Source organism: Gopherus evgoodei, chromosome 11 (assembly GCF_007399415.2).
Source record: "Gopherus evgoodei ecotype Sinaloan lineage chromosome 11, rGopEvg1_v1.p, whole genome shotgun sequence".
Lineage (NCBI taxonomy): Eukaryota > Metazoa > Chordata > Testudines > Testudinidae > Gopherus > Gopherus evgoodei.
In genome coordinates, this window is record NC_044332.1 from 45,445,688 (window position 1) to 45,460,876 (window position 15,189).

Below are 15,189 nucleotides of genomic sequence, written 5' to 3' on the forward strand. Positions count from 1 at the left end.
TTGTTAATTATTATTTAAGCAACACTCACTTTCATTGAAAAAAAGTATGAAAACTAGAAATCTGGTCAGTTAGCTGTCACAACACAAAGGACTGCTACAATATTATGCTGACAATTTTGGGGAGATAATGAAGAATGGCCTTCCCTGGATAAATGCTCTCCACTTTCATGGTCATAATTCTCAGTTTGTTGTTTTTATTCATTGTTGTGTTTTCTTGTCTTTTACACACAAGTTTTATCCATCTATCCTCAGAGAACACTGCTAATTCTCTCATCTTTTACTTAGGAAGGATGTACATATCTCAGTTTTCTTTAGCATTTTTTCCCTTTCTGATACCTCTGCAGAGTCTGACTTTGCTCTTCAGCCTGTATAATAAACTGCCTGACTCAGGAGGCTTCTAACATAAAGTAGTGCCTGCTGGAAATGAAAGCTGATTGGCCAGAGAAGTTCCATAATATTCATTTAATCTACTATTCCTCTGTTCCCTGAGGGAAGTAAGTTGGCCATTTTGCCCAATTTAAATTGGAAAAAGGTGTTTTTTATAAAACACTGCACCGGAGTGAACTTGTAGCATGCAAGTCACCTCCATAAATACTGTGAGGGGTTTTGATGAGAGCTGGAAAGGACATGTTTTTCCCATCCCACTAAACTTTTCAAGATTTCAAAAATTTTCCTTTTCCACATCAAGTTGAACCCAAGACCTGTTTCAGTTTTTTGTGTGTGGGGGGGGAAAGAATAGAGACTCTCAACACAGAAGAGCCAGTAGCCTAGTAGTTATTCAGCTGGGATATGAGAGAGGTTTGAATTCCTGGTCTGAAACCTGGGTCTCTCACATCCCAGGTGAGTGGTCTAACCACCAGGCTCTTGGGTATTTTGGAATGGCTCACTTTCTGATGAGAAATTCCATCCTGCACCTGAGAATCCTGTCCTGATGAAAGTTTAATTGAAATTGGTATTTTTCAATGAAATATTTTGGTTCTGACAAAGCAGCATTTTCCAATGGAAAAACTTTTGCTGAAAAATTCCTGACCAATTCTAGTTTTGACTGCGATCTCCACATTCCTTTTAGTCAGTCTGGGGTCAAGAGGGCCTTGCAGAAATCCCTACTCTGTCAACTACACTATATAATTTGCTTGTTAGCTAACAAAATATCATTTTTCCTAATTGCCACTACTTTTGGTAAGAGAAAAAAACTTGTGTTCTACGTGGACAAACATTGTGCTTTACTCTCAGCTGTACCAAAGCTCTGCTTAGTGTAGCTGAGAAGAGGAAAATGCCAAGGTGGCTTTAGGACTTCTTGAACTCCCCAATTTCCAGGATTATTGAGGGCCAGTTTGGTCTATTGTGTATTAGAGCAGCCCCAGGTCTGCTCTTAGTTCTGTGAGCCTGTGGGCCTTATGTTTCGAGTACAGAAGAATTATGTACACTTGCAAAATGCTTAGTAATATGCTGTGCTCCTATTTCTTTTTTGTTCTTGATATTGTTAGGATATTTCTCAAAAATGTAAGGAAAATGTTATCTGTCCTTTTTTAAGGAAAAAGTATGCACTGCACAAATTCAATCCTCTGTGGTTTTGTAATTGCAAGATATTCATGTATGGAGTTCAATTTTTCCCCCCTTTGAGGTAACATACTGTATATACAATGTACTGGACAACATCCAGAAAATTACCTTGGTGGTTACTTTTACCTCAACAAAATAATTAATATTTTGAGTATGATCTTGTGGGATCTTGAACATCTTGAGTGGTTTCACTGGAAGTTGTGTGCTCATCAACTTGCAGAGGTTACTCGGGGCCTAATAAATTGGAGTAGGGAAGTAAAATAAATAAATAAATAAAAATGCACATAGCGTTGCACTAAAGAGAAACTGCATATGCACTGTGGTATGTAAAGTATCATAGCACCATTTCCGCTCAAATTTTTTAATAATCTCTGTTGAATTTTTCCAGTGTTTGGCAGAAAGATTTGATTAGTTTTCTCCATCTGTCTTTAGAGAACATTGCCAGTTCTTGTACATCTTTTCTGTGTGTTTGCTGAAATGAGAGATATTAGCATATGTAATATTCGGTGCTGTCGTTTTGCAGAGGACCACACAGTAAGATAGATGGTGAACAAATTACATTTGAAAATGACGAGAAGTTGGGAATATTGGATCCAAACAAATTTTATGGTGAGTTATTCTGACTAAGAAAAATACTTGTAACGAAAGTTGAGGAGAATTTTGGTTTCCAAGTTAATAGAACTTTCATACTCAAAGGCATCTCAAACCACTTTATGAAATACAGACATTTAATACAAATAGAAGCTACTTATGCACACACATTCAAATACAGTAGTGTCTTGATACTTCAAAATTGTTCCAAATATAGAAGAAATTGTTCCAGTCCTAGGTTATAGAATCTCATATCATCAATCTATGGCTCACATTGTGAAATCACTTTCAGAATAAGTAAGACGTTTCTGTAACTGAAAAAAAGAAACCCTTTATTTTACATTGCAAAAGCACACTGATTGTAACTGAACTGCAGTGTGACTCAGGACATAGATTTCCCAGCACATTGTTTAATAGCGCTCCCCAGCCGATTAAATTGCACTGGCAGACTCTGAAGGAAGTCCTGTTCAGAATAAATCTTCTGGATAGATGGTGTCTTCTATGCTAAACCTTCAGAGTGAGAGATTTAAAGCAAACAGGTGCAGCAGAAGAATGATATCTCTAAAAGAGAGAAATTTTATATTTGGTCTGAATTATGTTTCTAATTATGATGTCAAATAGTATTGCAAGAGTCAAAAAATTATGATGTCAAATAGTATTGCAAGAGTCAAACATTCAAGAAAAAAATTCTCATCCACCCTCCCCCAATTAGCTATTTCTGGCTTTACTGGCATGATGAAAAGATGTATTTCAACCTTTATAGTGTCAAATGAAATGACAGGCACCTTGTTTGAAATATACAGGAATGAGAGCATCTAATGATGGTAAACTAAATTCCTTAAGTCATGTCAGTTGGATTATTATTAATTGTGGAAGATGCTATTGCCAGGATGTTTAGATGTAAACCTGAATTTGAGCTTATTTTGTTTTTGAGGTGTTAATGCAAAGATTTAGTTATCCAGTACACATGTAGTAAACTTTACTCTTAGATTATTGTTAACAAACAGAATAGGATCCATCATTTATGTGTGTAGTATAAACAAAGTTGGCCATAGTGGCTTCATTGTGGCAAAAATCTGTCTGGGGATTGGTCCTGCTTTGAGAGGGGGTTGGACTAGGTGACCTCCTGAGGTCCCTTCCAACCCTGATATTCGGGCTTGTCTACACTTCCGCATGAATAGTGTAGCTGAAGTCAGTGTAATTAGATTGACTTACCATTGTGTCTCCACTGCGGTAAGTTGACAGCTGATGCTCTCCCATCAACTCCACTTATGCTCCGCATTCTGGGAGAGCGCTCAGCGGTCAATTTATTGCATCTATATTAGGCACAGTAAATCGACCCCTGTTGGATCGATCGCTGCCTGCCTATCCGGTGGGTAGTGTAGACAAGCCCTCAGACTTATGGTGTATGTTGCATTAGATGTGAACTTCATGAAATAATTGCCAGATATGCATCCGAGATTGCTGAAGTTCTATTGATTTTCTGAAATGGTTAAAGATTTTCTCACATCTGTGTGAACATAGAGGATCTTCTTGTCAGTTATGAATTCATTTTGTGAATCTGATGAAGACAACATTGGTGTGTTCCTGCAAATATTCATTCTTTATTTGATGATAAAGATGAGAAAATGAAATGACCAAAATGATGCTCAGTTAAACTGTGTTTTGTTTGTGTTGCAAGTTATTTGTAAATCATGTCATGAATCTAACTGTGTGGAACTATGAACAAAATCTATTAAATTAAACTTTTCTTGTTCCCATTGTAATCCATTGTTGCATTACATTGTTTAGAACAATGTAGAATATCCCAATAATGGTTTCTAATATGTTAATTTTTGAATTTATCACAAATATCCTGCCTAAGAGGAAAATCAGGTTTAATTACAAAACTGCATTATGTATGTCATTGTGTTTGTGGAAATATGTTTTGTAGGGAAGCAAAGGCCCTTCCATAGTTCTAGAAATGGATAATTCATTCCCCTAGAACTCATTACTTTCATAATTTCATGAACCCATTACTTTATCCTTGTAGTGTAACACATTACATTCTGCAAATATATAATCTTAAATTGTTGCACTCCTTCAGATACATGCCTGAGTGTTTTTATTAATCCCATCTTTGTTTTTTCATATTTACAATTCAAATAATTTAAAACTAGTAAACTGATATTTTTAATACACACATAAAATACATCAGGGAGAGACATTTATTTAAAAAAAATAATTTGAATTTAAGATTAATTGTATAATAATGGGCTTTTTAATGAATTTTTGAAAGGCTCAGATGTGATTCATAGTCCCAAAATTTAAGACAGGCCACTTTAATATAAACTCCTGATAAAACAGATGTGCAGTAATTGTGTTGCTCAGATATTTTTAAAAGCAGTGAAGAATCCTGTGGCACCTTATAGACTAACAGACGTTCTGGAGCATGAGCTTTCGTGGGTGAATACCCACTTTGTCAGATGCGCATCTGACGAAGTGGGTATTCACCCACGAAAGCGCATGCTCCAGAACGTCTGTTAGTCTATAAGGTGCCACAGGATTCTTCGCTGTTTTTACAGATCCAGACTAACACGGCTGCCCCTCTGATACTTGACAGATATTTTAACTGCATCAGTGTAGAAATGCTAGAAACGTATGGCAAATCACATCTTTTTACGTGAAAAAATATAGTAGGTATGGAAACAGCAGAGACATGGGACCAAACAAGAATTACAGGATATAATCTGGAATAGTCCTTACCAGTTTATAGACTATATGAGCTAGACCTTGTATATAATGGGATGAAATTCAGACTCCCTCCTCACCCCAAAACCTTAAGTGATCCCTAAACAGGCTTGGCCATCTAGTCTATCCATGACACCAACAGCCTCAGTGGGTAGTATTATTCAAGTATTTTTCATTTAAAATAAATTGAAAAAATTACCAGTACTAATCAAGCTAAAATACCTTTCTAGTGTTTTGAAAGGGTGTAATAAGGGAAAGTTTATTATTTCTAAGGAACCATTTCTAGTGGTTAAAGAAAATGGGGGTATTGGGTTTCATGGTTTAAACAAATGTCAGGCTGTTTGATATTCATATTAGTTTAGAAATATTTTTTCTTTTAAAGATCATAGTGGCACAAGATTCCTCCTAGCAACCACAGGAGAAAAAGAAAATCTATGTAAGATGGGAGAAATTAATACAGCAGATGTCAGAGAAAAAAATAAGCTTGAAGTTGACAAACTATCAAACAGCCAAGAGTATAACAATGACATCTCTACAAATCAGGATGATAATCCTCAAGTGAATCTAGGGATACAAGTTCGGAAGCTAAATCAAACGAACATGGAGATAGTAAAAACTCAGGATGTTGCAATTCAGACAACTCCATCTGATAATAGGTTTGGCAGGACTACACTAAGTGAAATGATTGTCCTTCAAGATTGTGAGTCATCCACCTTCAGAGGAGAAGCCCACATGCAGAATTTGAATATAGACAATCCACCTTTGCAGTTGATGAACCAGGTGCAAGAGTCTGTAGAAGTATCAACAGAATTCAACTATCAGAGACAAGAAGCTGTGGATGACAAAGCAATTCCCATAGAAAATCAAAGTAATATATATGATAATGACAGTGGTCTTACCCCATCAGAGAGAGCTCCAAAAAGTGTAATTAGTTCTCCTATTAAAGGTTACCCACTTTATAGACAAGACTTCAAACCTAAACCTAAACCCTCTAATGAAATTACAAGAGAATATATCCCCAAAATTGGAATGACTACTTATAAAATAGTGCCTCCAAAATCCTTGGAAATACTGAAAGATTGCGAGTTGGATGCTATGTCAGACATTAAGGGTCAGGATGGAGTCACCTTGGAAATGTCCCCACAGTCAAAGAATTCAAAAGAATTTGGAGTGCAAACTGAAATTCTTTGGGATTCAAAAAATACCAGTCAGTCAGAGTCTGGTTTAAAATATGAACCTGCTTTAGCAGTGAATGATCAGCTGCACAAAACTAACAGAATTACTGACAGTGTCTCAACTTCTGAACTTCGGGTTACTACTGAAAGCAAGCAAATAGAAACAGAGGCTTCCAAACCCAGCATAGGCAATGGCATAACTCCATTGATGCTAAGCTCAGGTAACACACATTCTTCAACTGAGACTCAAGAAAAATCAAGTGTTTTCAGTCCTACAATGAAACCTAGTTCTTTTTACTTACAGATGCAAAGAAGGGCTTCAGGTCATTATGTAACATCTGCAATTGCCAGAAGTGTCAGTGCTGCTGCTAGTCCTACTCAAAGAGAGGCTACGAATACAGAGAGAGACAAAAAATTGACATCAGATCAGTCTTTTTTTCCTTTACATAAAACACATAATTTCCCTGCTCAATTAAATGAAGAGGAGGTTGATAATGAGAAAAAAACTGACACTTCCACTTCTGTCAAAACTGCTAAACCTTTGAGTTTTCCCTCGTGTCAGCCAGCAACATTGAACTTAAGAACTCTTAGAACGTTTGCCATTCCAAAACCATATTCCAGTTCTAGGCCATCCCCCTTTGCTCTTGCTGTCTCATCGGCAATCAAAAGATCACAGTCATTCAGTAAACCACATGCCATCAGTAGCCAGCCATCAAAAGAGAAATCTCCTGTTGAACTATCCTCAGCAACTTCCACAGGAGATGTGAAGAACCAGTTTTTACAGACCTTAACAAGAGGTTCACAACACAATATGATGGATAAGGTAAATTTTACAAAGTTAAATATTTTTTGGACATTAATCATTGTATCTTTCACAGAAGAGTGAGATTCACTCTGTCCCTTCTTTGAATAGTTCACAAATATTAGTAGGCTTTGGATTAATAGCATATAAACATCTAGTTGTACATTCTGCTGTAACAGCACCATGTACAACATTTCAATGGAATATAAGAAAAAGAAGTAATGTTGTTTTGTATGGCATTTATAGAGGATACTTTTATTAAATGAAATTTTTCTGCAAAATTGAAAATGCTGAGAAATAATTCTGTCTTGCCATAATTAATAATGTCTCAAATTTATAAGCAAAGAAAAAATAACTGGATCTGGTTTATCTATGCATACCTATTTTCCTATTCAGAGTTGTTGACTTTGTTTTTAAAAAAATACCATGTGTAAAACTGTTTTTACTTAATTTTTGAGTGATGTCCCAGATAATCGTTTGAGGGACATTGAGACAGGAAATGTGTAAGGATGCAGATTATCTTCTGGTATGACTGGCACAAGTCAACAGTATTCTGTAACCTGACTGGCATCCAGGGGTTGAACTGGAAAAGTAGAGTTAGTGGAACTCTTCAAAAGTTTGCCCTGTATAATATCTATTCACTTTAGATGTTACAGTGAGATGCTAATGTTAGTAGATTGTGCAGATATTCAAAGTAGGATCATGCATGCTTCCTGGGCTCAGCTCTCTCACGGAATCAAATGCCCTGTTTGTGCACCTTGGATTTGGGTACTCTTGAGTGGTGGGAAAGGAGCAGTGGTCCTCTCCCAAGTCTACCCACTTATGGCCCCAAAATGAGCTGTCACTCAGAATAAATTGTGTAGCTCATGATAGTATGTTTTTTAAAACATTTTAATGATTAAAGAAATATTTATCAACATTGACATTTAAAGTATCATAATTGGCCTGTAACACCTACTCAGATGAATGGGGAAGTTCATACATTTGAGCTATAGTTTCATATATTCTGCAGATTCAGGCAGATGTCACTGCATCAGTTGCATTCAGTTCACATTTTGAAGGTGACCTCTTCTCCCCCCCCCCAACAGCTATATTTGCATAAAGTAAAAACTGAGATTTCGGAGAGCAAGTGGGTAGCTTGTGAGAGGCATCCATACTATGCAATGGCCTAATTCTAGCCCTACTGGCAATTCTTTGTATAATTAAGTTGAGAGTATGAATTCAGATCTAACTGTGAATATTCCTGGAAATCTTATACCATTCATCTTGTGGTAGTATCTTTCTATTTCCTAAGGCTTTTGTAGTCTTAATAAGGAACGTGCAGGCATAGAAATAAATTTGTTTGATATTAATTAAACTATGAGAGATGATTATGTGGAGAATTTGATAGATATCTTGGAGAGAAAATTCCCCATATTTAACAGTAAAAAAAAAAAAAAGTTCCTTAAATCCCTTCTGGCCTATAACTTGTTCAAAATCCAGGTGTAATTCCCAGATGCTATTTTATGGCATCCTCAGCAGGGTGCTATCAATCGCATCACATCATCAATTACTTGCAAAGTGAAAGTACAAAATTAGGGCTGTTCCCAGAAATCTTGCATGAAACAAAACGCAGAATGAGGTACAGTGCTGTAATATTTGGCCAGACTGCTTCAGATATCCATTTATGACCTCACTCAAATGAAATGCTTTGATTTTTCTAATATTTTTCCTAATAGAAAAGTAACTGTACAAACCGTGAACAAAACAGCCAGGTGCAATCTTCAGCTGACCACCCAACTTCTGTTTTTGAGAGAGAAACTGCTTTAACGTTCCAGAGCTCTGACCCAGAACAGATCCACCAGAGTCTGCTGGCTGCTATCCGCTCTGGAGAAGCTGCTGCCAAATTAAAAAGGGTGAGTTTTCATCATCACATCAGTAACAATGGACTTACAGTGCTTATTTCAAAATTACCCAATTAATGCCTAAAAGCAATCAGTCCTGGAACTAATCATGATAAGGGAGTCTCCTGAAATATTTTTTTTTTTTTTAGTTGTACCAAAGCAGATTTGTAAATGTACATGCAAGAAGCTTGTACTGTCATTTTTTTCAAATAGAGAAAATATTGTGTTTCTGAAATAAATTTTATATTAAAATTAATTAAGGCTCCACTTCAGCAAAACACATAAGCATGTGCTTATCTCTGTTTAGCAAAGCACTCAAACATATACATCTATTTAAATGCTTTTCTGAACAGGGATGGTTTTAAGCACAAGAGGTAAATCAGCTACAACCTTCTGCCAACAGTATGCATGCAGAAGTTGTAAAGATTAATTTCCTATTGGTTGTCGATACTATATACACACTTAATTCTTTTTATATTTTAAAACTTGTGTCTGCTGTTTGGTTTCATTAGCTAGAACAATCTCATTTTTCATACAATGTTTGTAAATGTTTTGTGGCCAGTAATTCCGGAGAGAATTAAGTATGCATCTTACTGTACTAAGTGCTGATATTTTCCTATTTCTGGAATGCAACACTACATAAGAAAAATGATTCCTTAAATGTAAACCACAATACTTAATGAAAAAAAATTGAGTAGTTGTAATTCATTCTATTTGTGAGCTGAGATATTATAGTGATATATACTTAGTAAAAGCTTTTTAATAATTAGGAAACATGGAAATAATATAGAAGAAATCACTGATGTAAAGGATAAAAACACGAATTAGCCTGCGCTATTACTTAATACTCAAATGACTATAGGTAAATGGGTTGCTTAAAGCATAGTCGTTCTTTATAGTTACCATGAACAATCTGACACCTCAGAAGAACATTCTGTTTAAATTATTTTGCAGAATAAATATACTGTGTTTTTAATGTCAGATCATTCCGTAATTTCAACTTGTATTTCCCTCAGTTAGATGATATTTGGAGATCTACCTTTTAAAACAGTATTGTTAATTAGAAACCTTTAAAAATACTCTGGCTTGGTTTGATAGACCTTCTCATTTGTATCTTTCTGTCCTCTAACCCCAGTTTTTTGTCTTCCACCAGCGTGGTGAAGTATGACCTGTTACTGCAGAACCCTGTCTCTTTTGAAGATCCAGAGCTTTGTTGCCCACCTACCCAACCCCTCCCAAAATCCCTATTCCTAAGCAATTATTTTATAGATGTCTTTGATTCCTTAGAACCATATTAAGGAGAACATGGGTTCTGTGGGTGTCTGTATTTTGGCACCCAAACAGCTTACATTACATGGTAAACCTTACTCTTAACAGAAGTGTGGCAATGGAATAGCGTCTTTGAGTTTCCCAGGCCTCCCACCATCTCCACACAGATTGAATAGCCCTGCTTCCCCAGAATGGTCACAAGTGGAACGTCAGAATGATTGGTCAGTCAGTCCAGTGTGCTGTCAGAGTGGTGCACGGTTAGAAGCTGTATTGCAGTGAACTAGTTGTCAGCCAGTTACAAATCATTTAAGGACAGTGGATGAGATTAATCAAACGTTAAATCTTCTAGAGATTTGATGAAGTTGGATCTACTGATGTACAAGAAACATGCTTGATTTTTATGATGTAGCTTTCTGATTATTGTTACATAGTTGCATTGTGAACAATATTGAAACTGAAAATACAATGTTTAAAAAAAGTGGATAAAATATTAAAATATCAAAAATATGTAAAACCTGTTCGCAGTACTTGCCGTAATACCTGATAACTTATTTGGAAAAACAAGGTTGATAAAGTGCTCTTCAGAATTCAAGAAACATATCAAGCATAGATTGAAAGCTGGAAAAAGGTTAGCAAGGAGTTCCATAACTTTTTGATTTTACGTACTTTCCTTGGCCAACTTTGTATCAGTAGAGAATTTTTGACACTCCCTGGCTGAGGAGTTGACAATCTAAAGGACAGAAAAATATCAGATAACGGTCTTTCACAATAATTGAATTTGAAAGTTTTTCTAAAATAGTGGAATATTGAAATGGAACAGCATTTTTATGGACCTTACAGAAGATGTGTGTTTTCAGGGAGAACTTGAAGAATGGAGTGAAGGAACCTAAACCATACCTAAAGCATTCAACAGCATGGTGGCCCGTGAGAATTTCATGAAGTCTGTTCAAGTATAGGGACACTTGACACTCCAAATGTGTAAAATGCTAACTTCTGCACTGTTTTCTCTGTAACAAATAAAGGGAAGGTGACATATGATGGGGGGCTGGGGAGAGAGAGTGTGACATCAGCTTTATTTTTAGGCCTGTTGTGCTGATGAATTCAGGCAGTGTTTTTATTAAAAGCTTAAAATTGAGAGCAGGGCACATTGTAATCAATAGAGAAATGAAACACCTTTGTCAGCAGGGTAGAAGTATCCAGATAGTCAGTGATCCCGGTTGGGAAGAGCATTTTAAGTAAATTAACTCATAGCTTCCATTAACTGGTTCTGTGAGTGATGACTGGCTACTATTTGGTTCTGCTGAATTAGGTAAAAGGTCTGTCAGGTGCTTGCCATCCCCCTTCCCTGATGCAGCTCTGTAAGGGAGGCATTCAAGAAACCAGACAAAAATGCTACCATGGCTAGCCAAGTCTTTTTTTTCCTTAATAACTTGTCAGAGTGCAGAGCCAAGATCTGTGGCCTTTTGTGCTGTGGATCTTTTCTTTTGAATGGAGCCTTCAGTAATTACTAACCTAAATGGGTCAAATGAGGTTGTTTTTAAACAATTTTTCTCTCTTCAGAATATTTTCATTGTGCTAGTAAATTCTGTTCAAGATCTTTTCAGTGGTATCTAATCTTAGGGCCTGATTTTCAGGATCACAGAGCACCCACAGCTCTCACTGACTTCAGTTGAAGTTGGTGGTGTATTCAGCACTGTTGGAAAAAAGGGTCCTGAATGTCTTAAATTAACAGGTTTATCACTTAGTAAAACTTTACCACTCACTAAAAAATTCATTGCAGTGTCACGGAACACATTTAAATCAAGAATTATATCTGGAATCAGTTCTAATGTGTACTTGACTAAAAGAAGATGTGGATGTATTCAGTGAATACATTGCTTTTCACATTTTTCTTTTGAGATGGCAGCAGAGCTCCAACACATTCGATAATTGTATTAAGTGTGCAGTTTGTGAAGAGTTGTTTCACACTTAATGCCTACCAAAGTGTACATGCTCTGGAAGTAGTAAATATCTGATTTTTAAAATTGCACAAAGGTAATTTAATATTTGATTGAACTTAAAAAAAATGATTTCTGCATTTGTAAACTAGTACTGAATAAAACATTACAGAGAAAATTCATTAAAATTGGACAAATATTTCTATTTCAGCAATGTGATGAAGTTTTTCTTTTCTCCTAGGTTGCTGCTCCATCAAATACTAGATCTGTCAATGGAAGATCCAGGCTCAGTCACTCATTTCCCACAGAAGAAAAATATAACCATTAGATATTATACCAAATACTTTGCACTTTACTACCATTGCCTAGGCCAAATTAATACTAACTGCAAATTTTTGCAAATGTAAATGCAGGTGAATGTTAGTATACCTTGTAAATTAAAATATAGGAATTTCATTCTGGATCTCTTAATTCCTGCGGAAGGTTTATTAGAATGTGTAATTTATAGTAATATTTTTGCCTTTTTTGTGAAAGCTGAAAATGCTGCTTCAGAACTTTTAAGATGAGTTACAGACGAGTTTCATTTTTGTTTAAATGTAAATCATATGTTAATTTCATTTTGTACTGTTAAGACTTAATGACATGTAGCAACATGCTGAAAAGTACTGATGATTTAGAGGAGTCTGAGAATTTCAGATTTTTAAGTTTATAATTGTATAATAGTAATGTTAAATTGTGAGTTTAAATATACATCTGCCACTTGTTGCCTCAATGTTACTTTGTTAAATTAAATCTTAAAATTATAGTCAATGAAGTTCACTTGAGAATTTCCTAGAAAATAGGTATGTTTTCCTTTCTTCAACTAAGGGTTGGAATCAATATTTGGCTTTTAGTCACCTTACCTTTTTTTTCTAATAGCAGGACCAAAATGATCTGAAGTTTTTCATACTATTTTAATATTTTCTTAACACTAATACTATTTGGCTTTTCTCATTCTGCTTTATAACAAATAATTTTTGTGAATAGCTTTTTCTCATAATATTCTGATAAGCAATAAGTACCAGATACCTTTTTAAATATTGTCATCAACATGTAGAAACAGTGGTAGGGAAAAAAAAAATCCAGTTTTCATATTTAGTGACAGAGAAATAAAAATTGTGCTCACATGTATAACTAAAAAGATCCTAAAATGCTTTGAAATTATTCATACAGTTTATTATAATCTTAAATCAGTACAATAATGAGAAAACAAAGCACATTATACAAAAGTCTATATTTATAAAATAAGTATTTGCTACTGAAATAGAAAAAGAGGTGAAGCTGGAACACTATATAAAAAGGAAATGCCTAATAATAGATGCAGTGTTTGTATCACTTTGTCTTTCTTGTCGAGATGATAATTTTTAGGGGAAAATGTGGTTATGGTGGTGATTAAAAAAAAAACTGGATTGTAGATATCTACTGCAAATATTGAGATATTTTCCATTTTCTAAAATTTCATGTTGGGTTTTGGTTGAATAAAAAGTAATTGTATTTAGTTTAACAATATATTTATTTTTGTGTTATGGAAACCGTTTGTAACATTCAACGGTATTTTAATTGCACAAATTGCTTTATAATTGCTCATTTAAGAAAAGGTTTATTTTGAAGAATGGCATATTGCCAATGTTTTTTGTGCAATAATCTGGGATCAGTGTACATTACTTTCACTAGTTGGAAGTGGTCACAAGTAAAACTATATTAAAGTTGTAACAATGATGATAAAAAACCTAAGAATGTCCTAGTAAACAGTAATTCTTAAATAGTAAAGCAATGAATATTTATTTGCACAATCCTGTTGTCTCATACGTTTTGTTTTTACCCCTAAATCCACTGATAAAATGTATCCCTCTTTTTTCCCCCCACATAAAGAAAGGATCCCAGATTTTGAATGGGAAACAAATAATCAGTGAGGTTTCAGCAGATCTTTCCAAATGGCTGCCTGAAAAAGAATGTTTTCCATAGATCACCGGAAAAAATGGTGGCATCTGTAACAGAGGAACAATCTTTTCTCTTTCATGCTTAGCTTTTCTAGATGTCACTGTGCCTTTAGGGACATATTTAGAAAATATAACCAGCCATAGCTGGTTTCATGAATAAAACTAGTTCTAGTGACCCTCAGCTTTGCTGTACCATATTCTGATTTATAATATGCTGATTGCACTATTAAAGGAGTCCCCTTCCATCTGCGCCTGGATTTTTAACATTTCAGTTTTCTGTCAAGTAATAGTTTACTGCCAAAATATTAGTAAAGCTACCTCACATGACTCTAATTCAATTTCCACACATGGTGACTTTAGACTATCTGACCTTTTTCACAAGTTGGTACCCGTGGAGCCTAAATCTTTTGCGTCAGGAAGAAAAGATCAACTTGCATTTTTCACCTGCTGACTTTACCCTTGGCTTTGACTGCACCACTACTGTATAATCCCATATGTCCATGTATGCAAATTGGCTTGGATTGAGGATATTAAAGTCAGAATTGCCTTGATCTATAGGTATATATGGCAGAATGGCCATAAGTTAAAAGGACACCACTACAGTGAATGTGAGCTCTAGAAGGCAAGCATATTGGTTGTTAATTGTTCAGGACCACATCTACCACAATTCTAGACATTTGGGCTGCTCCCTTCCTCTCTGCAGCTCGTGGAGACAGATCAAGTCTTTGTGCTGTGTGCTCTGGCCATTCTTCTTCTCTTGCTTGCCACTAGATTCTCTTCCTCAGTGGCAATGTGTGGACAGGGGTACCTCCAACCTATCTTCTGCTTTTCAATGGAGCAGTGTGAGGAGTGTTTTCCCTCTCCAGCTTCTTCCTCCTCGACGTCAGTTTTCATCCCAGTGACTTAAACCACCCTGAGCCTCTGCTTCAGTACCTCCTTGCTGGCTACTCAGCACTTCCCTGGCATGGCAGAGTAGCCTATAAGACAAATCCCAGGAATTTGGGCTATTTTGGACTTTCTCCAAGAAGTCTTCGACAAAGGTCTCCAACCCCGCACCGTGTCAGGTGTCCACTGTTGTTAGTGTGATGTTTGCGTGATCTCTGGATTCCATGGCAGAGAGCCCGCAGGTAGCCAGATTTCTTAGAGCAGTCTCCTTAGCCAAGCCAGCAGTCAGGACACGTTCCAAAATGGAACCTACCCCTTGTGTTCAGAATTCCAAGAAGTCTTCCCATTGAACCACTGACATCAGTGCCAGCATTC

The 15,189-nt window shown here is 35.9% G+C and overlaps 1 protein-coding gene across 7 annotated transcripts in view; it reads left to right on the plus strand.

The window, feature by feature from the left end:
- The window catches only part of COBLL1 (cordon-bleu WH2 repeat protein like 1), a 145,146-nt gene extending 131,367 nt beyond the window's left edge, over nucleotides 1-13,779 (plus strand). For 6 of the 7 annotated variants that reach the window (XM_030580688.1, XM_030580687.1, XM_030580684.1 and 3 more), the window contains 4 exons: nucleotides 2,087-2,172; nucleotides 5,267-6,882; nucleotides 8,580-8,756; nucleotides 12,192-13,779. In XM_030580688.1, the coding sequence (XP_030436548.1) occupies nucleotides 2,087-2,172; nucleotides 5,267-6,882; nucleotides 8,580-8,756; nucleotides 12,192-12,278 (1,966 nt within the window). In that variant the 3' untranslated portion in view covers nucleotides 12,279-13,779. The remainder of the gene's footprint in view (nucleotides 1-2,086; nucleotides 2,173-5,266; nucleotides 6,883-8,579; nucleotides 8,757-12,191) is intronic. The other variant, XM_030580685.1, reaches the window with a different exon arrangement.
- The last annotated feature ends 1,410 nt before the right edge of the window (nucleotides 13,780-15,189 follow it).